Source organism: Periplaneta americana, chromosome 11 (assembly GCF_040183065.1).
Source record: "Periplaneta americana isolate PAMFEO1 chromosome 11, P.americana_PAMFEO1_priV1, whole genome shotgun sequence".
Classification (NCBI taxonomy): Eukaryota; Metazoa; Arthropoda; class Insecta; order Blattodea; family Blattidae; genus Periplaneta; species Periplaneta americana.
The window spans coordinates 132,584,074-132,611,004 of record NC_091127.1 but is presented as its reverse complement, the minus strand read 5'-3'; the positions used below and the strand labels follow the sequence as shown (position 1 = coordinate 132,611,004).

The window sequence follows — 26,931 nt, the reverse complement described above, 5'->3', positions numbered from 1 at the left end:
AGGGGGCCGCCAGGCTTAACGTCCCCATCCGACGGACGAATCACTATCAACAGTGACATATGCCTTCTCTTCGTATGCACTGTGAAGAGATTTGGGATTTAACCCAGACATATTGATGCACAATTAGTGATTAAAAGTTGTGCACCGCCATCTTTCTTAGTCCCGAGGTAGAAATTTTACATGAAAAAATTTCTCCCGCCGGTCATCGAACCCGGCCTGGCTAGTCTGGAGGGAGACGCGCTACCACAGTGCCAACTCGGCGGACGCACTTAGCTACATTGATCAGCTTCATTTTGGTGCAAGAATAATGAAAATATCTTAATTATAAGTGCATTTTGTCTTTGTATTAACATTAGTGTGGTAAAAGGCTGTAAAACTGAACATGGACAAAAATCATCTAGGCTTACATCCTGAATGTATGAAAAATTATAAAACCAAATATACAGGTTCCTGACTGTATGAAAATAATGCAGTGAAACTCTCTCGCCAAATTCGAATTGTTACTACACGAAAAATATATAAAATTGACAGAATGTAACAGAATAACACCTGCAGAACTGCATTTTCGGTTTAAAGAAAGAGTGTTTCCGATCCATAAATATTTAGCTAATTAATTAACCAAACATCATCGAGACAAAACTGATACATTTTTGAAAACTAGAACTCTCATATGACATAAAAATAAAAAAAAAATTGAATTTTATAAGGAAAGTTAAAAATTAAGGACAGATAAGTACCTTAAGAATAAACAGATTTGTTGGTGATGCGTACAAAAGCACCCGGCACCAGAGAAATAAGATTATCTCACATTGTAAGAAATTGAATTTCAATACATATGAAACACTTACACTTCTAAACAAACTAAATTGTTCAGATGCTCTGATGCTGCCAACATTGTAGAAAAATACTGCAAACTGTGTGAGATACACCGCATACGATATCCGGCTGAACAAGACCAGACTTCTGCAGCACAGGAACTTGTTGACGAGGCCTGCAGGTCAGAAGTATATAACATTTTAGTTGGAAAATTTAATTCTTTCACCGATGTTTAGACACAAAGAAAGAAATTCTACATAAGATATATTGAATTATTTCTTTATTTCTTACTCTGCTTAACCTCCCCTTTTAATTTGACTTACACACACTGCCGGTAGGGCTGGAAATTCATTGATCGTACATTAGCTGCTGTGCATTGTATTCCAGAATGCATTGTACTGCACCTACAACCAATGTTATCTATACAGGGTGATTCAGGAGGAAAGGCCCATAATTTGAGGGGTGATAGTAAGGACGATTCCAAAGGAAAAACATTATTAAGGGTGCGGCAAAACATCCTCCCGAATTTAAATTTTAAATAAAAAACATATGGATCAAAATAAGGAAACTATATTAATATGAATGGTATCTAAACAGTGTGAAATTTAGGTTTACATGCTTGAATCATCAAAATTTCCGATATTAGAGTGGACAGAACCCTCGTAAACTTCATGAAAAACTTCTACATAACGACCGTGTTACTGTATGGTGCGCGGTTGCAAGAGTCGGGATACTTGGTCCTTACTTTTTTGAAGACGATGGTACTACTGTGACAGTGAACTCTCAGCGGTACACTTTTATGATCAACAATTTTTCGGCACCAAGACTCAATGCGCTGCAGATTGACTAGGTATGGTTTCAGCAGGACGGAGCCACCTCTCACACAGCTCAGTTTTCTCTCCAAGTCCTGAGACAGATGTTTCCCGGACGCTTAATTTCTTCACGTGGCGACGCCCCCTGGCCAGCAAGATCATCACCAGACCTTGCACCTTGCGATTTTTTTCTATGGGACAACTTAAGGCTGAGGTCTTTGCCAGACCTAAGAAATGCAATACTGGAAGAAATTGGCCTTATTCCTCAATAAATGCTAGTTAGAGTGATGCAGAATTTCCGAAGTTGCATTCAACAATGCATTGATAGTGAAGGACAGCACTTGAGAGACACGTTATTAAAAAAATGAAAAATTCCCGACTGTTAAGATACCATTTATATTAATAAAGTTTCCTATTCAATTCTTGTTCTTTTGCGCATGTCATTTGATATCGCTATAGCAACGCATGTAAACCTAAATTTCCCACTGTTTAGATATCATTCATATTAATACAGTTTTCTTATTTTGATCCCTCTGTTTTTTATTTAAACTTTAAATTAGGGAGGATGTTTTGCCGCACCCTTTATTATAAACGTATGTAGAATGACGCCAATGCATTCCTAAGCTTGGTCTAATAAACCAAATATATTTTATATGGATCGGAATTTACCTCCGTGGCCGGTGAAGCAGGCCAAGATAAGCCAGCCAAGAGCTAGAGACCAAACAATTGGCGAAAAAGCTGCGTAAAGCGATGCCTCATGCACGTTGTATTCGTAGTTCCTCAGCCCAAGGTGGGACGGAGACATCATGGCTAGGTAGGCGAAGTAGACTGCCAGCAGCCAACCTCCCCAAACCGCCATCTGCAACCAACATTTACGTATAGTCAGGTAGCCACATAACATAGTTAAAAATAGTCTACTGTACTGCACACCATAATTATAATAACTAGACTTCGTGGAATTGCCACGAGAATTGCAAGGTTTACTGCGCACGAGGTATAGAATGTATGAGAAGGGGACGTGCAACGGATGGAGTATGTCTCTGATTTAAACACTGAGCAGTATACTGCGGTTACAATAAAACCTGTATCCTGCATTCAAGAAATACAGTATAATGAATGATCATTGAAGTAGGAAATGTCTAAACATGTAAATACACAATTATTTTATAGTGAGATATATTAACTCTTAAAATTTAATGTAAGGTACCCACATCATCCTTGAATATGTGCATTGCAGTGAAGAGTTACGTACATTTTGAGCGACTGCAAAGTAACCTCCTCCGATGGTCACTCAAACAGTTTTTATATTGGGAAAATTTACGTTCAACATCACACGATGTAATAGGTGCATATTTGAAGATCGGAAAGTCACTACTTTTTAGTACACCAACTTCAGACGTCTTGTCGTGACCTGATAGTACATAATTTAAAATACGAAGTTGTGAACAGGCAGAATTTTTAGCAATAACATTTCTCAACTTACATTTCACTTTTTCTGAAATTAGTGAATTGTTATTTTGGATAACGGTTTGTGATACTTTATCCACTATAATAAGGGCTTCTGAGAGTTGTATTTTAGACGATTCTAACAGGATAATGCTTTTGGACACGATTTTAAAATTAGAATCAATGAACAGAATATCTTCTAATAGCTGCTCAGAAGGCAATGATTTTACAGCTGCAACAGCGGAACTGTCTGTGCTATCCAATGCATCAATTACCTCCATTATTTTGCCGTAATGTTCTGCATAATAATTAATAGCATCCAACCACGTTCCCCAACGGGTCAAGACTGGCTGCGGGGGTAAGGTATTCCAGGGGCAATTGTTTGGAACAGCAACACTCTCATTGTACTATGTTTGATTGAATTCTTGTCTGCACTGAACAAATGTTAAGCTTTGATATTCCAATCACAGTAACGCAAAAACAAGTGCTTACATAGGTATACATTAGCTGTAGCTTCTCTATCTATTTGGACCGGTCACAACTCTTAACATGAACTTATACTATGAGACAGGGAGGTCGCTCACCTCCTCTATACTACCGTACATCGGCAACCTGATTGAATGCTACGTGTGGCAATTCAACGAAGTCTAATAATAACACTGACAACCGGGTTACTAATTAGTAGAATACATGGAATTCAGTCTTTTATATACACCGGGTGGCGCAAAAGTCACTTTACAATTTACATTACATTTATTTTCTGTGATGTTACTTAAATCAGACCATTCCAAGTAAGCAGCCCCCGTGATGCCCCGTGGCTGCCCTGGGTTTGTTGGAGCCGTGAATTAATATATTTTCCATTATTTGTCAACTATACTTGCTACACCTCCAGCTCGCATTCTCATCTCTAAAACAGAAGCACTTCCTGTTTCTTCGATTGAAAAATTGAAAACTATTTTAGATCACTTGTATGGTGGTATACATGTAATTTCATACCTTTGGAATGTGAAAATGTTTGCCAGTCTTATGCAACAGATAGCCAAGACCAACTCCCAAGAGATAAGGAGTTGCTCTGTGTAGAGACAAGCTGTACGTCAGGTTTGCTGTCTCATACAACTGCTTCACCCTGTGAACAAAATCATTACTTCAGAAAACGTTATGGACATTTTTGTAATAATACAGCATCATCTTGTTGTGGATATTATTGTCAAAGATACATCTTTAACTTCAGGTAATATTTTATTTAAAACATTAATTTTGGGGATTAATGTAAAGATAACCCTAATATCTTTTGTCTGAAGTTTTAAAATATATATCGAACAAGTTTTCTTTGTGCTACTGGCCTCAGAAAATAATTAGAGCTTAATACTTGAACATTTATAACGAATATGACCTGTCTTTCATGATTGGCTAAGCGCCAAAAACAAGTTTATGAGATATTGATGAAAAACACACTTCCAAATACTCGTTGATATACCTACAACATTATCTTTCAGCGCACGAATGACTCACTTTCAGCTGAGCTAGGGCAGAGCTTATTCAGTGTGATAAGCTGACATGAACTTAGTTCCCTTAGATTGAATAAAATGAAATTAAAAAAAATTGACATTTAGCTCCTTTGGAAAAATAGACCTTAAATTGTGTAATACTGTGATAGACGTCATTTTCGGGGGGCGTTTTTAAGGTGTTGCGCTGCAAACCAAAAGGCTGCGGAGTTTGATTCCCGATGGCCTCGTGTATTTTTTCCAACTTATCTAACCGCACAATAGCTCTGAGCTTTACTCTGCCTGTAATATAAATGATTGTGTATAAAAGACGTTGGACTGACATTCCTACTGCTACTAATGCCGATCGTCTGCAAAGGAGAGTCCCCATAACCCTTAAATTCGCAAAGTATCCTATAGGACACAACAGGTTAATAGGCTATGTATATATTTAATTTGAACTGGTAATGGAAATTACGGGATAACGGCTCAACGGATTTTAATGAGTGACCCCTCATTTTCATGCCTGGCATCCAAAGTTTTTCGGAAAAATAGTAGTTTTCAGTGAAATGTCAATTTTCCTACATAATTTTCCTGTTTTCCAAAATCCATCTGTTGTCAGTTTTGAGAAATAATTTTATTGAATCACGGCCGACTTGATTGAATTTCAGAACAAAACAAAACACAGACTACAATAAACAATAGGCTATTACACTAAGGCCATGACCTGCAGGATTGCCGACATATTTAGAGCTCAAATTCAATTTGTTATTAAAAATAATTTACAGGTCTCATTCTGCAGTGTATAATTTTCTGAGTACAGCTGTGTATGGGATATTCAAATCTACGAAACTTGAGGTGGTTTGATGACATTATTACCATTTTAGAAACTACATATTATTATGGTTAATGTATGATGCGTCTATTTTTCATTAATTATACATAATATTAATACTATATTGATGACATGAAAGTGAAACGTTTTGAGGTTATGTAAGTAAATGTAGAGAATATCTTAATTTAGATCTTCATTTCTATAATTTATTGAGTGGCGGCTATATATAACTACAAAACTTACGTAAGATAATAATATTGTTTTTAAAAATCAAATATTTTTGTAGTTCTTAATCAAGTGGGGTTGGGTCTTTTCATATACTTAATGGCGGTGTAGTGTAGATATTGATATATGTCATTGTCTTCAGTATTGGCTCTAGAGAGCGCAAAAATTACAGTTCCTAAGGAAAGACCAAAAGCTATTACTTACTAATAAAATAAGAGGCCTAGAAAATGTTTTAGTCTCCAGATCATTTCAGCATGATCTCTTAGTAGGATAAAATGATTTTACGCTCTACATTTCAAGTTCTACATGCAGCAAAATGCTATTGTTCGAAAACTTAGCAAACCTGACATTTTTTTTTTAAACTTTCGCCTACAATCCACAATGACCTGAAACAGCTATTGCTATCGTCCTGACATTGATACTTTCGTTTCCGCGTTGAAACTCAAAAACTGAATTTGGATAGGTTCAAAAAAGTATGTGGCCTAAAAAACCCATTCAGAGGGAGTATGTTTCATTATTTTGGAAGCAAATAACTATCAAAATGTCAAGTGTTCTTCATTGAAAATAAATCTGAAAAATTTTTATTTGAACGTCTAACGAACTTAGTTTGTAGCAGCATGTGCTGCACAAGTCACTAGTATGCTATAATTTTAATAGTAGCCTACAATAGAAAAAAATTGGTACGAAAATTAAAATTTCACAATACTACAATATCGTACGACGTAATATAAAATATGGACATTGCGATAGTTGTTTTCTTTACAGTCCGACACGGTTTAATAAAGTAGTGTGAGAAATGAAGCTTTGCCAATTTAACGTTTTTTTTTATTTATTTATCTGATTCAATATTTTGGGTTTGCCCTGCGACACAGAATAGCTCACAATACAATTTAAAATGCAAAATTATATAAACAGGTTTCAGACAAAATTGATTAAGACATAAGAAAAAAAATAGAACCTAATATAATTTAAATTGAATGTGCACCATAAAGATGCTGACGAAATATCGCTACAGAAAATTTTATAATGGTGGTGACGATGGCATCTTGAAGATCTCTCATCAGCTTGTATTTTTCCCTCCACTTTACAAAGGCTTTCAGAATGGTGCCTCTCGCTCCGAAGAAGAGACCGGTAACTGTGATTTTTTCAATGTTTTATTTCGCCGATAGGTACTGAATCGTGGGCTCGTAGATTTTCTTTTTGTCTTCGTTCACTTCAGATGGTTGAGTGGCTGAGATTTCAAATCTGATTATAGGATCAATTATTTCGGCTGTCCGTTTATTTCTATTTATAGCTATGGTATCGATTCTACGATTGCTTCCACAATCAGCAATACAATGAACTTCCTCGTGAACGTCTAGATTTTTGGATCGAAGTGCATCTGCGATCATAGAACGTATGATGTTGTGACGTTTTATTCTAATTACTTCTCCCTGTGGGCAATTGGTAGGAAAATTAAAATTTCAAAATACTACAATATTGTACGACATAATAATAAAATATGGACATTGCGATAGTTGTTTTCTTTACAGTCCGGCACGGTTTAATAAACTAGTGTGAGAAATGAAGTTTTACTAATAATTTAACGGTTAACTTCTTAGTGCCATAGGCTAGTTTAGGAGTAACTTTACTAGATGGCCATTCTTTACTGTGTAACCTTGATTTCATATCCATAACCTCAAGTTTCTTTTCTTTATTTTACGTTAGACCACTCTTCCTCCCGTAATTTTTCTGGTGTTTTGTTTCTATTGTTCCTATATTCATACACACAATTCACGTGTTTGTTCTGGATTAAAAAAGTTTAATTCTGTTTATTATTTCAACTTTCTGCCCTCCTCTTACGGGTGGCCACTACGATCCAGAAAAAAATACACAAATAATATGATTACAAATTAACAAATATCATAATGAACAAAGAAGAAAGTGTAAGTAAATAACAACAAATTCTCTATATAGTACAAATGATTATGGAGACTGGATAATGAATCTATCAATCATCAAAATTTTCTTAACGTAGTAATAGCACAGTCAAGTATATACAGTCGCGAAGCTTGGGGTGATTTTTTTGCATTTCTCGCGATAGTTGCTAGCCGCTTAGAGCGCTGTGTGTACTAGGAACAATAGATTGTCACTGGCATCGTGATCTATAATAGAGTCCTGCAAAACCGGTTGAAAACCGAAGAAACTTACATAGCGCTACTGAACGCCTGGCTTTATAAGCAGTATGCGAAGTACATCTGCTTGCGTACTGCCTCAGTATTCGGTTTAACGAGTATTCGAGTCGATTCGATCTCCCTGTAGGTGGACGGCTCTGGCGTATAAAATGAAGATCACAGTGAATCATCCAGATATTATAGCTGCGGATCATCAAGAGGAACAAACAGCATGCAGCGTGAAACTACAGACGTTGTAAAGCGTAAATTGCGGAAAAAATTTTCGGTATCCACAAATTACCAAGGTTGTAATTTTTGCTTACATTAGAAAACTGAATTATAATATTACAATAATGACACACTTAAAAACAGTAAACTCGATCAATAGTAAAACTAAAACAAAAATAACTTTATATCTTCTGAAACCTACTACAACCAATGCTTTTAGTATGTTTACTATGACTAGAGTCATAAACGTAATATAGGTTTTCCATTCATTTAAGTGAACCTTATCGCCCCATACAATCTGCAGGGTTATTTCATTTCTACCCTGTATATGAATAGCTACTGTTTTGGAGGAATGCATTTAGAGTTAATAATTATTTAATTTTATGTTTTGTGATTAATTGTAATTCTATTCTGGATTTATTTACTTATTATATCTCACATTATACATTATGCTCATTTCATTTTCTACATACTAAATTGATAGAAAGATCACCAAACAACTCTAGCCTCTCTAGCAACACTTGTGAAACGAATATTGGCCATTCCATGAATAAGTGTTTCCACCGAGCGTAATTTTAGACTAGTAAAACAGATTTATTAATACATAAACACAAGAAGTCAACTCTGATCATGTAGTCTATGATAATAGGCCCTAATAATAATTGTGAACATAAAATAGTTGACATTAGCACGTGTGTAATAAAATAGTTCTTTGAATGACACTTGTTTTCTCTGAAGTAGATCTTTTCTATACAGAATGATTTGTTTCTAAACCTTGCTATTCTTTTGTTATTCGTAGTTTAGAAATGTGTAAATTATACTTATTTTGTACAGAACAACAACCATTGGGAGCCAAAGTAATCGTATTGTTGAAAATAACAGTACTGTTTATCTTTTTAAATTGATTTCTTAATAAATAATATTGCAACTGATTAGAATAATTAAAAAGCATGCAACTATTGTTTTAGAGGTAGGCCTATACATTATTTTAGTTTAAAGTACAAACGTCATAATGGACTTATGTACGGTACTTATTTCCTATTTTGTTTTATAATGAATTGTAATTATATTTTTGAATATGTTTACATTATGATATTTCACATTATACATTACGTCTATTTCCTTCGATGTCACTGTGTCCATGTTCATTTATTTGTTACTAGTCAAGTTACTGAAAGTTCGAAATACCAAAATAAATGTATTAAAGTGTCAAATTATTTGTATTCCTATTTGAAGCAAACATATTTTTGTAATTAAACAAAATAAATATCCTTCAATATTATTACTCTATTTGTATACTGAGAAAATGTTAAGAGTTATTGTATGATGAAATGTACCTGGTGTTATTTGGAGATCGTATTTTCTTCCTCCTTACCATTTCTTTCTGTGTGAGATTTGTGTTTTAAATAATTCGCAATCTTACATGAACTTATGTAAAATAGATCATTGGGTTATACAAATCGAACAAGATTCAGTCAATATGTGACGAGAAAGAGTTACGACGTAATCAAATGAAGTTATGACGTATACTGTTTAACACTGGTATAGAAAAATGCCAGCTATATAGCGTTTATTGGTAAGAAAAATATACATGGCTTGTGCACGTCTTGTTCTGTGAAAAACTATAACATTGTTTAACATATCTATAAGCAACTTTCATTAGTAAAACTCTAAAAGTTTAAAATATAAACGATACTTATAAAGTTACTGCAAGTTCAGAATAATAAAGAAAATATATGTGTTATAGTGTCGAATGAACTGTAAGAATATTTGCAAGCGCTTTTTTTCAATAAGACAATGTAAATTTCCTTGCTACTCCGGTTGTGTACTCGAAAAACGTTAGTTTCATGTAAATGCGCCTGATGTTCTGTCTACTCTGCAATACATCAGGCGTAACCGCTCGACAACCGAGTTATTCGGCCCGATGTTCATCGTAGCCGGTTGAGCTCCGACCGGTCGAATCTAAACCGGTTGTGTGCGCAGTTTTGCAGGTCTCTAATCTATAATAATACAGGCCGTAAGGCGGACCATGTGACTCGCTTAACCCGATCACGAAGGGCGGCGTTTCAACCATATCAATTAATTGGAATGCATAAAAAGTAACATATATTTCTCTAAAATGTAGTGTAATTGCATTAATAAAATTTAAAACAATGATTAGGGGACACTTCAGACATAATTCCTTGCGAGTTAAGGTGTAATATTATTTTTGGTGTGAAAATTACGTTGTTCCTATGTGTAATAGACCTACCTGCCTTTATTTCGATTAAATATTGCGAAATTATTGTACATTCATTTATGCACGATTCAATAATTTTCAGTTGCACCACACGAATATTTAGATATGTTGAAATTATAGGTTATGTTTGCTGTCCCAGTTGCCCCTTTCTGTCTAATTTTAGTGGTCTCCAATGCCCTGCCATTCATATGGAAATATTATAGGTTATGTTTACTATATCTTATATTTCTAAATTCGCAATTATACATTATAATTAAGCATAATGTCGTGTATGATACTCCTCACATTCAATTTGTTTGTATTTTAATACTACAATTGAGTATTTAATTATTGTATTTATCCACTACCTAAGAGACGAAGTAACATTCGTACGTACACTAATTTCATAAGAGTGGTATGATGAATTTTCTGTCTTTATCAAGGAAGGTAGATGTGCTATATTAAAATCACAATATAAATTCTTTTTTATTAAACCTCAAAATAGCTTCCATTCTAAACTTAAAATGTTGATGCGAAAAGCTTATGTTAACATGTAAAATTCTCTTCACCTTAAAATAACATAGTTTTGTAATTATTTCTGCAACATATTATGCAACAAGAAGTAAAGGGAATTTATGGACACATTACACTAAATAAAACTTAGCTATGATACGCAATAAAGTTATAATATAATAATTCACTGAGCTCCATACACTGAAATAGAAAACCCGAACATATATTACGGCCTGGTCTAGATCGAAAAGGCATTGACTGTGCCGTATTTCGCATTGTTGTGAAAAGTTGTGTAAACTGTGAAATGTTCGTTATCGGTTGTGATAACTGTAAATAGCTAAAATACAATAATTTTGAGTAATAATATGGGACAAGGAGACGTTTGTTGCACTATAAATTCTAAGAAAAAGAGGTCAGAGTTATCCTTCCGAAAGATCCAGGAAGGTGAGTTTATAAAATATAATATATACTTTATGAAAATAATATATAAACTTTATGTATTTCGTATTTCAATAGTGGAAGGAAGGTGTTAATTTTTCAAAAGAACACTATATCAAAAGTAAAATACATTTTATCGTCTGCTAGGGAAAGAGTCTGTGATGAGGCGATTAGTAGCGATTCTGGTGGCTAGCAACTATCTATGGATGCATATTTCAACTGTCTATGTTTGCATATTTTAGTAAGTATTGAGCTTCGCAACTGTATATACTAAACTGTGGTAATAGCAGGGGCGATTTCTGAGGGCATGCTATGCTTGCTGCGCAAGCCCAATATTTTCGTAGAATGTGTATTTCTCAAATTGGTGTTCCGTACATTAAAATTTATTTTGATTTTTGGAACATTGTATAGGCGTAATACCATCCGCAGGTTGCACACCGCAAGTATCGCAACGCTTGCTCGTTTCTCGGAGCTACAGGAAAAGACGTAGAAATAGCGAGAATATAATGCGTGCGCAAGTGCCTTCCTCCTTAGTCCGTCCTAGGCGCACATGCTTCTATTATGTGCTATTTGAAGCTCTGGTCCGAGAGCTACACCAACGACTATTTAACGTTACACAGAGCAGTATTGACAGCGGGAATGTGCTGTGATTTGCGAGTGCAATGTAATTGTATGAGCGGAATGCATGTGTTAGCTGCTGCATGTATTATTAATTCTTAAACATTCATTTGAAGTATTGCAATTAGTTCGGAATTGTGTGTTATTGAAACATTATTAATCCATTTTCCCGAAGGACTATTCAAGAGAAGACAGACATTATAGAGAATATGTGCGCTCGTTCAGTGCAGCTCAATACAACAATGTGCATTGGTTGGCAGGGTCGAAAAAAAACTTAATAAACTGTTTTGTTGAGCACGTTTATTATAAATATTATATCGAACTTCTACATCTGATAAGCGAATATGATCCATGACTCACAATGGTTTCATAATTATAAAATAAATTATTTAGGCTATGTGAGTCTGATTATTTTTATTAATTATGAATTATTATATCCTCCCATCTTCCCTTATGAATAAAAGAGCAAGCCTAATTTTTGTGACTAGCATTCGCCCCTGGGTAATAGTATCCATTGCTCAGGGACTTGGAAGTTCTCCATTCGCCTTCTAGATTCCCAGCATAATTTAGCGTCCGAATCCAGAAGATTTGATGTTCTTGATTCATCAAAAAGTCTTCTAGGTTACCTCAGGGGCTTACACTTGTAAGTTTGTGAGTTGGCGACCACAAGGACCCGAGCTGGATCTGATATTGCTTCCACTTACTTATATCAGATTCCTCACTTTCAATCTTTCCTGTTTGATCTCTCTTGATCAACTCTTGTTTTCTTCGAGATCAAAGATATTTGAATATTCGATGTCTTTGGTTGTCTTTCTTTTTCTTCTCTAAATATTGAATGATGTAACCAATTGGTGCTCATTTAAACTGTTACGTTTATGCCCATAATATGAAGCTTTTTTATCGTAAAAAGTTCGAAGGTAAAATAGCTCCCTGTTCGGATCTTCGGTTGGGAGTCGGAACAAGCCTTAATATATATTTTTCTTAACGTTATCGTTCATAAAAATAATGTAGACTTAGCAGGTAGGATCTTATCAATTTGAAACACGTAACTCTAGCTCCAAAAAGTAGATCCTTAACTTCCCATGTATTTTGCAACATATTAAATCTCGCACTCGGATTGCAAGGAGTAGTGAACTCTCATCTTCCCGTGATACAACCTGTTTTTAACAAACGAGGCTCTGGGACCGAGTCACAGCGGTATAACTGTTTCATCAAAAATGGAGAAAATGCCATTTCAAAATGCCGACACCTGCCATGTCATGCATAAGCGTCCTCTAAGTGGTGAAGAGGGGATATAGTCGGTGGAGTTGTCAGACAATAATTCTCCCTACTAGGTCATAATAAAAAAGTGCTCTCCACACTACATTCCTTAAACAGCATTCGAAAATTTCTCCCGCTATCACTAAAAAAAATACTAGTGAAAACACTAGTAATGCCCCACTTCGATTATTGTGATTTTCTACTGACTGACCTCAATGTCAACCAGTCGCAAAGATTACAACGTGTTCATAATTCTTGTGTTCGCTTCGTCTGCGATATCCGTCGCGCTGACCACATTACCCCATACTTCCAAACTCTAAACTGGCTACGGCTTAACGAACGTAGAAATTTTCATTCCCTTGTTCGCCTTTTCCAAGTCCTTCACATATCTACACCTACCTACCTTGCCTCCCGTTTCAGTTACCTGTCATCATATCATAATCTCTTCACACGCACGCAAAATAGCCGCATACTAGCCATACCAACACATAAGACATCATCGTATTCATCATCATACACAATCTCGCTCTCGCGCCTGGGGAATACCTTAACAAGTGACATCAGAGACTGTCGGAATTTAGTAGCGTTCAAAAATAAACTTATTAAGCATTTTCTTACTGCGTAGAGTAGGTTTAATTTTTACTTAATTAATAAAAAATTTCCTCTCTTCTTAACATTTACAATAAACTGCCTAGCCTTCATTAATCAGTTAATCTTTTAGTACTTTGATTTTTATTGTATTTGTAAATTTAATATTAATTGTAATTATAATTGTAATTATATCCTCCTGAGACCTACTGTATCGTATGTGATACAATAGGTTTCTATTTTTTCACGCGCTGTATTCGTAAGAGAGTGCACGAACGCCTACTGTATCCTATTCTATACACTTCGCGCTATACGACAATCATTTGTTTTTACTTCTGACTGTGCACACCAGATGGCAGACACACTTGTAACTTCATCGAAATGGAGGTAGCAGCTGTGATTCCTAAGACATCAGGTTAGTAATAGTTTATATTCGTTATTTTAAACTGAATTATGCTAAATATGTTGTTAACTGTATGCAGAAAACATATGCATTTTGAGATATTGATTCTGTAAAAAGCAGTTGCGTACAAGTATGCATTTATTCGATGTATTAGATATGCTACATTGGGTCATTACCCATTCTTTCCATACCGATACCGTGAATGTACAATATAAAAACGTTCCTTTGGTAAATTATATTTATCATCTGTTTAAATTTATTCTGATAAATTCTATTTATGCCATCCTTCTTTCTGGCTATGTGGATAGCGATGTGGGCTTCTCAACCCAATTGTCCATGGTTCGATTCCCAGTGTGGCAATGAAAGACAATCTTCCATCAACAGGACTCGGTGTTCTGTGATTCCTTTATTTTCATAATGTGGAAGCGATAGACAAACCATCGCAGTGTCACTACTGCCTAGTATACCTAGGGCGGGTCGTGGTTCACATCCCTACGGCCTTGCCTAAGGAACGTACCTGCTTTTGGGCAGAGTACCTGATTCTATATATATTCAACGTGAAATATTACTAACGGTACTTAACTTTAAAATATGCATATAATAAACGATATTTAAACAAGAATAGGCCTATCTTAAATAGCTTTTGTTTCTATTTTTTTAGGGCTGTCTAATAATGAAATTACAGAACTTCTGTACAAAATTGACCCCAACAATTCTGATGTTGAAATTGAAAATGACGACAATGAGGCAGATATTAGGGCTCCAGAACCTAATGAATTGCTGGATGATTTGCGTGAAGATGAAGACAATGATGTGCCAGAAGGTGAAATTACTCCAATTACACCTGGACAAGCCGGAAGTAGCAGAGATCCTTCCCAACGTTGGCGCCATAAAAATGAGTGAGTTGTGAAACTTGAATTTTAATTGTTATGAATAGCTACGCCAAGTCTAAGATTATATGCGACTGAAATCTTTGGAATAGGGTTCTTGTTCCATCAGTAGTAGTTCGTTGGCTCCTACTGATCTATCTTGATTTAGAGGTTCTGTAGGCCTACATGTTTTTGGTCTAGTGGAACCTTCTTTTATGATCTAAACAATTTAGTAAACATGGTCTTATTAAATATAATTTGGTTTTAGGTTTCCTGTGTTACCAGAAATGGACCAAACCTGTAGTACCGGTTTATCTGCCGGATCTTCCGAAATTCCAGAAGTGAAGACACCATTTTCTTACTTTGAACGTTATTTAAAGGATGACTTTTTTGAGGACATGGCTGAGTTTTCAAACAGAAAATATATTTTACTAAAGGGTAGATCCTCGAACACTAATGGACCGGAAATAAGGAAGTATTGGGGTGCTAGCATTGCTGCAGCTCTGTTTGGATTCCCTAAAATCCGTATGTGCTGGGATCGTAGGACTAGGTTCCCCTTGATTGCAGATAATATTTCGAGAGATAGATTTTACACATTAAGGAATAGTCTCAAAATTGTTGATGACAATGCAGTCAGTGACCTCAAAAAGGAAGACAGGTTTTGGAAAGTGAGGCCTATGTTGGCGAGGGTAAGAAATGCTTGCCTTGAAAATCCTCGACCGAAAGAAATTTCAATAGACGAACAAATGATACCATTCCATGGTCAAGTTCAAATGAAGCAGTTTGTAAGGGGTAAGCCTCAGCCTGTAGGATTGAAAAATTTCGTTATGACGACAACAAGTGGGCTTCCCTTAGATTTTTTAATGTATGAAGGGAAAGGCAAGGAGATTGTGTCAGGAAAGGCTCCACTACCTGAGAAACTAGATGTAGGGGGAAGAGTCGTCCTAAAATTATGTGATTCTTTACCAGCAGGTTCTTCTATCTTCATAGATAGATAATTCACTTCAGTGCCCGTCCTTGAAACTCTCCTATCACATAGGAATATTTTTTGCACTGGGACAATCATGTCAAACCGAATCCCAAGGTCTGTCGAACTGAAAAGAGATAATGAAATGAAACAGGAAGGAAGAGGCTGCCATGATCAAGTTGTGAGGCTGGATGATAAAATGTCAATCGTTAAGTGGTATGACAACAGACCAATTTATCTAGGCTCAACAATCTGCGGTGTTTCACCCATTGAAGAATGCAGGCGATGGTCTAAGAAAGACAGTGCTTACATCCAAGTTCCACGCCCATATATCGTAAAAATGTACAACACAAATATGGGTGGTGTAGATCTTTTGGATCGAATCTTGAGCAAGTATGCTATGAGGAACAGAACAAAAAAATGGACTGTGAGAGTATTGCACCACTTTTTTGATTTTGCTGTAGCTGCTGCATGGATTGAGTACAGATATGCTGCTCAATTAAACAAATGGCCAAGCAAAGACATATTGTCCTACTTTCTGTTCAAGATGGACATTGCAGAGAATTTGATTTATTATCAAAGGGAAAGAGAGGTTCAACAGGAACATGAGGAAGAAAGCGATGATGCTGAAGAAGAAGATGATGGTGTAGAACAAGCTGGTTCCAAAAGGAAGCGAAGGGCTACTCAATCTCTACCACCTAAAGCAGCAAGAATTCAAAATGCAATTCACATGCCTGAGATGATGCACAATCAACAGAAGAGTAGATCAAGATGCAGATTTCCAGGGTGCTCATCTGTGACATATATCAGATGTACACAATGCAAAGTATTTCTTTGCTTCACTACAGAAAGAAACTGTTTCCGTAATTTTCATATGAAGTAACAACACTTTAAATCCCTCCAATTTATAACTTTGTTTTTCACACCTACTGTGTTTGTATTTTAAAAGAAGAGTTATGGCTCATGTTTATAAAGAGTGTTAATTATATATCATTTAATATTATAAGATAGTGTATACACTTATTTCCAGTAAATGTTGCATAATGTACTCCATTTATATTCAATAAAATATTATATACTCTTATTTCAAGTTCTGTATGGTTTGTCTTCCCACAGACCCAATGTATCACATATGATACATGCTTTCGCGCAAAACTGCGTAAAGGAAAAAAATAGTTGTTGACGAAACAATTTTCTACGTGCCTTTAATATCACTAACATTTATATTTCACGAACATGCATAAAAAATCTCAGTCTCAGGTCTCAGGAGGATATTCTTAATATTGTAGTTGTAATCCCCTGGTAGAGGGGAAGAGAAGGCCTGATGGTCTTATCTCTACTAGGTTAAATGAATGAATGAATGAATGAATAAATATGGACCCACTAACCAATAGCAGATGTGGTCCTTCAAGCAGTTTGGGTTTGCGTGTAGGTGATATAAACGCCAGAACATAAAAATATGGTACCTACATTAGGTATACTTTTTGCTTATTAGTACTCATCTGTATTGGAGAGACATCAACTTGTGAAGCATGATTGTGATTATTTTCATATCGTAATGTAGGATCAATAACTAAGCTAATGTTCATATGCCGATCAATTGCTATAATGTCTCTCTTCTGTTTTTGATCCTTCTTCTTCTTCTTCTTCTTCTTCTTCTTCTTCTTCTTCTTCAGTAGGTGCTACAACTTCGTCGAAGTTTTGACCTTCTCAATTAATTTACGCCATTCTTTTCTGTTATGAACAAGATTTGGCCAATTCTTTACATTCATTGTTTTCAAATCCTTGGTTATGTTTTCCTTCCATCTACTTTTTGGTCTTCCTTTTGCTCTTTTAATGATGGGGTTCCATTTATATATTTTCTTAACTGTTTTACCTTCGTCCATAAGATTGATATGGCCAAACCATGCCGTCCTTTGCGCTTTGATATAGTTTACTATGTGTTGGTTTTGTATTAAAATATTTAACTCTTTATTATTTCTAATTCTCCACTCATCGTTTGCATTGTTTTTGATCCATCTTCTGAAAAGCAGTGTATCTCCTCATACACTTCCCACATCGCCTTTCGGAATCTGGTTGCTACAGACCTATACGTCCTAACTATATGAAGGACGCAATGTCAGCACGTGAGTGAGATCGAACGAGGGCAGAATAGTTGGTCTCAGAGAAGCAGGTTTGTCATACCGTGACATTTCGGCTCGTACAGGCATGCTGCTACGACAGTGAAGCGTGTGTGGAAACAGTGGATGGAAGGAGGGTCGTACGCAGAGACGAGCGGGTGCTGGACCATGTAATGTGACCATGATGTCACGTGTTCCTTTGTAATTCTCATTTACCACAAACATCTAGCCGGTCTAACATATGACCTAAAGTTTCCATTTCGTCATATACTGGTTGGCGACAACGAATAGGACTACTTTGTAACTTAAATTTATTTCTGATCACATTATTTATTCTTCTGTAGTTATTAAATTTTATTTCAAGTTATCTAAAATTATTTTATATTTAGGTTACAATTTTTGTAAAGTTTCTGATACTGGTTGGAAAGAATATTTTGGTTATTAAAAAAGATCATAATATATAAAATTAATATACACAAAAAAAAAGAATAAAAGATGTACCTAAAATATAGATAATAATATAGGCCTAATAATACTCTTACTTTTTTTTTTATAAAAAGCCAAAAAGTGGTAACTATATCGATGTTAAGGGAGGTATGAGGTGAATTTTTTTTTATTTTATGAATTTAATTATTTTTTCCTTAGGTGTCAGCTAATAAAATACCAATATCTCTCTGTTTGTGTGTTCACTGAAAAATTAGGAAAGCATAACACATTCAGTGCAAAAACTTCAATTTTGAGGGAGAAGATAGATTTTTACAAACAAAAAAATTTTTAAGAAAAAAATTTATAACTTGTACAGTTTTAGTTCGATTACATTAAAATTTGGTATGCATACATAACATACTAAGATACATTTGTGTACCAAATTTCAAGTGTCTATCTCTATTGGTTTAGAAAATTCAAATTTCGCGCAGAATATATCTGTTATGGTAACAATTATTATTAGAGGAGAAAAATTCGCTGCGACGCCGGGGATTGAACCCGGGTCGTTGGTTCTACGTACCAAGTGCTCTAACCACTGAGCTACGCCGTTGACAGTTGACTTAATATATGTCAACATATATGTCGAACTTGGAGTCAGGCCACAAAGGGAAAAACACTAGAGGAGAAGGATTCGATCCGGTGCTGTGGATTGAACTTCGGCGTAGCTCAGTGGTTAGAGCACTTGGTACGTAGAACCAAGGACCTGGGTTCAATATCCGGCGCCGAAGCGAATTTTTATCCTCTAACAATCATTGTTACCATAACAGATATATTTTGTAGGACCAAAAATTAATCTTTAAGTAGACTGAATTTTAAAGTTTTACGCTGCTGTGCGATGAAAAGTCAAATTCTATTAATGATATTTTACTTATACAGGGACATCACTTTATTTTTACCAACATTTTTAACATTAACCTGGCTATACTCTGAAACACTGTTGCCCCTTTCCATTACAGGAGTTTGATGTTACTACTGCAATATGTAAACAAATCATTTTACTAGGTATAGGAGGAGAGAAAAGTAGTGTATCCATTTATGTTGTAGGGAAATACGATATTACGATTTTCAGTTTGATCATCACTTTTACGAAATTTATCAAAATACAGTAGAGTAGTAACATTTTTTTTTTCAAAAACTCAACTTTTTAGGCGGCTATGTTCGTTATGTAATGTCTACTTTATTTAGCATATTAATTTTTTATGTTAACATAAAATATAGAGAGTGAATTTAAATTGAGGGGCTCATAAGTAAAGGGCTGTAAGTGCACTTGTTACTTTTGAGAAAATGGGGTTTACATATTTAAGCTTTCGTAAAACCGGTGAAATTTTTATTTAAATTTTAATGTGTGATGCGATTAAAATATCCCTTTGCCACTAAAATTTTAGATACTTTAGCTTACACTGGATGCACTTAACTCATGTTATTACAAATGTCACTAGCATTCCTTTGCTTTTAGCCACCTCAATTCAAAATAAGCTAATCTGAATTTTTAAACAAGTTGCTGAAAATGGTTGCCGTTCATTACAATGCATGCTTCAATTCTCTACGCATATTATTAAAAACATTTTGAAGCATATTCTCCGAAATTTAATTTATCGTTTCTTGAATATAATTTTTTAGTACGATATTATTAATATAGAAAACGCAACCATATTTCTGAAACACACTATACACTGCTTGAAGACTTCGAATGCAACAGCGGCCGTAAGTTTGTGTGTCTGACGGGAGCAAGGACATTAGTGAAGGGGTGAGAGTGAAGTACATTCAGAAATGCAGGTACAATAAAAATGCAAGTAAAAATAAAATGATGTCCCTGTATATATACACTATAAGTTTCAAATTAGAGTGTGTTAATTGGATTTTTCACAGAAACATGAAGCTTTAAAATTCAGGCTTCTCAGGACTTAAAATTTTGAGTTCTGTTTCTCTTTTGAACTGGACCGTCGCGTCGATGTATGAATACCGGTAATTAATGTTTTATTGAAGTGTGTCGACTGCTGTATTACTGTTGGAAGACTAGAATTGCACGCTGGAAATTGAGAACATTCTCATAGATAATAGTTATTTTATACTCAGCATGCTTTGGAAAATATTCCAAAAGTTGAATTCGTGTCTCATTGATGTAATGTCTACTGGACCCTGTACTACTGGTGGAAAGAACAGAAAAAATCTTAGTGATATGATTGACAGAGTGAACAAAAGTTCGATATATTGCTTCGCTCTTATTTTTATACTAGCCGTACCCGTGCGCTCCGCTGCACCCGTTAGAGATAAATATAAAGTAATTACATAATTAAAATAGGACATTTGATCCAGGGAACATTCGTGTTTGATAGAAGGATAAATCGTTTAATATGTTACTTAATTTAAATTATATTTAAATAATTAAATGGAATCATTTTTGTCCAGAGAGCACTCATTTGGTGCAATGACAATTCCTTTAACCTGTTTCTTAATTTTTATTACATGCATCCATAGTTCAATGAACATCGACATAATTTACATTTAATGTGTATACTTTAGTTTACTTGTTATATGTTTCCATTGAATTATGGTAATAACTTAATTTTAACTCTTGTTTTCTACGTATTCAGTAAATGGCGCTTGGCCCACTATGGTTCTGAATCCTTCAAATAACTTAAATAACTTAAATTATATTATATAATATATTATTATATTATATTATATAAAAAGTGTGTTGATAACGGATATACCCCGATAAGTAAGTTTTCAATTTGTTAGGGGGGCTCTTGAATCTCAGGAGGAACAAATTTTATTTTACAACAAGGCAACATAATCTGCTTGGCTCATTACCCAAATTTTTTTGCATTGCATTTAATGCATATGTATTTTATGTATTTTAGCTCGATTCAATTGAGCATAGTTAAAATTTGGATTATAAAATAATGAAATGCTAAGCTAACATATTATTACTGCATACTAAATCAATACACTCTCGTTGTTTCTTTAATTCTCTGAGATAAACATTATTTTAAGAAATACAGGAAACGAATACACAGAATAGCCTATCAAGTTTTCTGTGCATAAGAAGCTATGTTAATCTTACCTGTCCTCAATTCACTCAGAAGTTACTGTAATAACATTATAGCATTATGTCCATACAAAGAAACTGCACTTTCCAATGGTGAAATAATAATTAATTATACAAATCGGTTAATTTAGCTGCCGATATTGCTTCATACAAACACAGAAACATTTTCTGTAGGCTATGATTCATAGCTTTCGATTATTGTTGACCAAGGCCCCTTATAGACGAAGTCATTTGTTTATTTCATTACACGGCCTTAGATGGCAGTTATTTTAATTTTAAAACTCATTTATCTCATTAAATACCAGTCCTATCAAAATTTTTCAAAGAATAAAACTTATCGGAAATGATTTTTAAAGAAAGTTTGGTATGTAACATTTTTCATAAAAATCAATAATAAGCGAGATATTTCGATTTATTTAATTCAGGTCCCCTTATAACCCCCTTTTAAATAATGTATTTTGAATGCCATATAGCCTATAATCTAAGTTACAACGAACTTAATTTATATTCCAATTTTCATCGAAATCCGTTCAGCCATTATTGCGTGAAAAGGTAACAAGCATACAGACAGACAGACAGACAGACAGACAGACAGACAGACAGACAGACAAAAATTTCAAAAAAGCGATTTTCGGTTTCAGGGTGGTTAATTATATATGTTAGGACCAATTATTTTTGGAAAATCGAAAATTACCAGAAAAATTTCGGCTACAGATTTATTATTAGTATAGATTATCAAGCGCACCATCTCAATAAACGCACAATCGCACGTTTTCTTTATTCACATCAATTGCCTTGTATAGTGAGGATCACGTAAGAGCAGTTACTAAAAGACTAATTTGACAGTCTCTTCAGTGTTGCCAACTAATACCAGATATCACTAAAGAACGTAAAATCCCAGTGCCATGTACAATAATAATAATAATAATAATAATAATAATAATAATAATAATAATAATAATAATAATGATAATAATCCTTGCATGTATTGGGCCTAGTGGCCCGTTACGGTCTCTTGCTAACGCTTGAACGGTTTGCCCAAGGATCTCTTGCCCACAGGATGGTAATTTAAAATTTGGCGTGGAATTCTAGAACGAGGCATTCTGATGACATGTGATCTCCAATTTTGTCTGTATTTCTGTAAGTATTCCATAATCGGTTCAATCTGCAGTTCTTTCATAATGTCAAAATTTCTAATATGATCCATTCTCGTGTATCCCGCTGTACGACGCATAAATCTCATTTCTGCCACCGTTAATCTTTGTGAATCAATATTACGAATCGTCCAAGCTTCACTACCAAAACAGAGTATAGGTCTGGCCAATGTTTTATAAATTCCGGTGCGCGTGTGTTTTTGTACTAAGGCTGGTTTGAATATCTGATTAATTATCCCCATTGCTCTGTTGAATTTAATATTTTTCTCATTCAAATCTTTTTCTCCTTCATATGAAATTTGGTAACCGAGATAACTAAAATTTTTAACTTGTTCAATGATAGTATTATTGATGAAAATTTTGGTACGGACTGGTTTCTTTCCTAAAAAAAAGCTATCACTTTAGATTTGTCAGTTGAAATTTCCATATTGAAACTTTCTGCCATTTGATTAAAGTTGTAAATCAAACGTTGTAAATTATCTTCTGAAGTTGCCATAAACACAGCATCATCAGCAAATAATAAGGTATCTATTTGGGACAAACTACTTATCGGTATACTTCCATGTGGTTTCAATCTCCATTCCGTATAATAATAATAATAATAATAATAATAATAATAATAATAATAATAATAATAATAATAATAATAATAATAATAATAATAATGTATTAACAATAACTATATATTCCTAATTTACTTACTTACCACATCTCGCCTTCATGTGAGAAGGTATTTTCTAAATGGTTCAATAATTTGTGAAAAGTACGCCTATATTTTCTGCTGAACCTCTCGCAATTCATGTTGATAATTAGTAGATTAATATGATCTAATATTAAAATTTATTTTGTCTGACAACATGAAATTCATTGCTTTGACTAAACAGTTTACTATTCACGAGACCTAACCTAAAAATCTATTTTGTTTGGTTACGTGAAATGATTGGTACAAACTCCGAAAACTATAACACGTTTTGTGATTAAATGTATAGTTAATTGGAAAATTAAGTTTGAAGTTTCAGAAGTCCAACAACATCGCCGCTAATACACCCCTTGTCTCTTCTCGTAATACTCGTGTAAAAGGTCAACGAACTCAGGCTGTCTCTACATCCACCTGCATCTCCGGTTACAACGTTGCAGTCTTGTCACGTTGTTCAGTGGCTTCAAATTGAGTGGTTTATAATTTAAATTTACACAAAAACTGTCCATCCTATTGAAATATTCCAGAGGGATAAATTATTTTTCATTAGATTTTCTATCGATATAAAAAATGACTATCCTACTCGCAGTAGTTACCAAGTAAGTGGTTGTTATACATTTGGGGAAAAAACATTTTTTTTATGAGAAAACTATGAACTTTCCACCAATATGGTATTACACTTTTTTGTTACATACGGATGAGCTATTTGCTCTAAAAATCTGCTCAGATAAAAGATGGATATGTGAAATAGAATAGTCTTCTTGAATGAGACATCGTGTTTAAGAGATCTGGCACAGAGCAGAGATGAATGAGAGAGGTGAAATCTGATTTCAGTAGATGTCATCTTGTATAACTTATCTAATACAAGAGATGCTAATGTAGATCTAATATCACTTACGTCATGCCGTGGAAGATGACAAGTGATAGATGATTGCGGAGTGTGGCGACATAGCGCAGGATTGCGGAGAGGGCGTGGAGGCACAACAGTAGAAAAATTCCAAAAGCCTGCCATTGCCACATTAATGTTACCAGAAGTGGTGATAACAGCGACAACTGCATGTCCAGTGCCAGCTGGTGAGTGTGTGTTGCGCACTGTAACATAAGTCTGAACTGTATTTTATTGAATGATCCTTTAACACCAAGAACTATTTAGAGTTAATGATATGAATAAAATGAAACAGTGTTTGATAAAAATGGATAAAACTTGCCCAAAAAAATGTTTTGTCTACTAAAAAATAACACGATTTTATTATGTTTTTAACTTGAAAGTAAATCCAACATTCGACACTTCGCATGATCTATGTGTCACAAATAATTGAATAACTAAGGGAAGTGTTTCAAATTTCGCCCACTGTAAAAAAAGTCAGATTTGCAATTTATGTATGAGAGTTTGTAAGGTACAACCTACGAAGATATTTCTATAACTATTGTATTAATTGTTGCAATGTCAATCATATTTAATTATTCTAAAATGCAGTTCTCTTATTTTTTAAAGAAGTGTTCTTAGTTTCGCCCATATTATAACACTACCCAAAAAATTACAATTCGTACTTTAAAATGAATATGACAAGAATAAAACATATATGTATGTTAAAACTAGCGATAATATTTCATTTGTAAATATTAAAAGTACATTATAATATTAATTACAATCTATTACCTATTTTCAATTATTAAAAATTATAATTAAATCTAAAAGCAGGAATCTATAAAAAAAAATGAACATCCATTGATGGATCTGTAATTATTGAATAAATGGAGTTCAAAAATAACTGATGCCTATGGGCGAAATTGGGAACTGCGTGGTGGGCGAAATTAGGAACAAAACTATATCTATCTTAAACGGGGATTTCTCTTAATATTGTTCGAATAAGCTACTTTCAATACACATCGAACAAATCTCTGAAATCTTATGTACTAGGCAAAATGAAATACGAATATAAAAAATGCTCACCTTTTAATAATATCATACAGTAAACTGTACTCTGCAAAAATCTCAAACTTTTGAGGAAAACTAAACTTCAAAGAACAGTAATACCACTACATCCACACACTTCTGATTCTCACAGTACACTGAGGTAACAATATAGATGGTTCCCAATGCTTTTCTCAAGAATGCGTCACTTACTTACCTTTTTATTGTAGTGGGCGAAATTAGGAGCCTGGGCGAAATTTGGAACACTTCATTTACTAAACATTATTGGAAGAATAGGCGAAGGCGATGGCTAAATGAAGTGTGTTACGATGAAAGCAAGGAAAAACAAGTTATTTTTCACTTTAACCATCTCATTTAGAATCAGAAGTCTTGTATTATTTTCAGGGAACATTTTTTAATTCTTAAGAAACTATCATCGTTGACAGTGTATTAATTCATTAATATTATATCTAGGGACAGACGTTGTGGGCCCACGATTCCTCACCATTTGTTCAAATGGAAAGAAGTTCTGGATGTAGAGGATATTTCTCCAAAAACTCTCCTTGCAAAGGTCTGCGTTTCTTTTGACGGCGAGGTTCCACTGTGGTCCTGTCCCAATGTGTTCCAGCACGTACGCGTAGAACAGGACCACTGCCAGTAGAGCGGGAGTCAGTCTGTAACAGCAAATGATGTCCAGATCTTGTTCTGAAATTCTCTGGAAGCGAAACGAGTCACACACAAGGGTCATTAAATCATGCACAGATTGGCAGAACTGTGAAGTAGATGATGCAATACCAATGAAAATTAAGACAGTTTCAGTTAAACGATTGAGGAAGAAGCATGTGTGTTTGTTTCGTCCATAGCATACTCTGTGTTTAGGTAACGAGAGCTAGAAATGGAGCCTACACGTGTCTCGAGTACTGCGACGATTGAAGATCAAAGATCGACTCTTTATGTGACAAAACCTCACAGAAATTTACAGCGAAGAGGAGTTTGTGGTGAGCTTAGAGTGGAGCGTAGTACAGTTTCTCGTTGGGCAACTCGTTTTCGTGTCAGCTTGATGATGCAAGATTAGGAAGGCCGAAAACGTCAACACATGAACAAAGTGTGAAACTTGTGGCGGATGCTCTTCAAGAAGATCGTCAAGCGACGTGTGAGGAACTTTCAAAAGCTACGGGGATTTCACCAGATTCAGTGTTATTCAGTGTTCCGCATTTTGACAAAGAATTTGAAGAAGAGAAAATTTTCTACGCGATGGATCTCTCACTATTTGACTCCTGAACAGAGGTAGAAACATCTAGATATTGCAAACTTCCTGACAGGACCATCACGAAAACGAGTAGCCCAACGAGAAACTGTATTATTATCCATTATAAGTTCACCACAAACTCCACTCAAAGCACTGAGGAATTGTGGATTTTTGTTGGGGGGTTTTGCCATGTAAAGATTCAATCCTTGGTTTTCAATCGTCACAGTACTCGAGAGACGTGCAGGCTCCATTTCTAGTTCTCGTTACCTAAACACAGAGTATGCTATGGACGAAACGAACACACGTGCTTCTTCCTCAATCCTTCAACTGCAACTGACGTAATTTTCATTGGTGTTGCTTGATCCACTTCTCAGTTCTGTCAATC

At 34.8% G+C, this 26,931-nt stretch overlaps 2 protein-coding genes across 2 annotated transcripts in view; one reads left to right on the top strand and one right to left on the bottom strand.

The window, feature by feature from the left end:
* LOC138709337 (uncharacterized) overlaps positions 1 to 26,931 on the top strand; it is a 439,964-nt gene that overhangs the window by 8,832 nt on the left and 404,201 nt on the right. The window lies entirely within an intron of this gene.
* The window catches only part of LOC138709338 (nose resistant to fluoxetine protein 6-like), a 77,265-nt gene that overhangs the window by 13,927 nt on the left and 36,407 nt on the right, over positions 1 to 26,931 (bottom strand). Inside the window, exons 8-12 of the mRNA XM_069840037.1 lie at positions 25,803 to 25,971; positions 24,281 to 24,474; positions 4,071 to 4,200; positions 2,298 to 2,487; positions 849 to 991 (exon numbers count right to left, since the gene is read on the bottom strand). Of these exons, the coding sequence (XP_069696138.1) occupies positions 849 to 991; positions 2,298 to 2,487; positions 4,071 to 4,200; positions 24,281 to 24,474; positions 25,803 to 25,971 (826 nt within the window). The remainder of the gene's footprint in view (positions 1 to 848; positions 992 to 2,297; positions 2,488 to 4,070; positions 4,201 to 24,280; positions 24,475 to 25,802; positions 25,972 to 26,931) is intronic.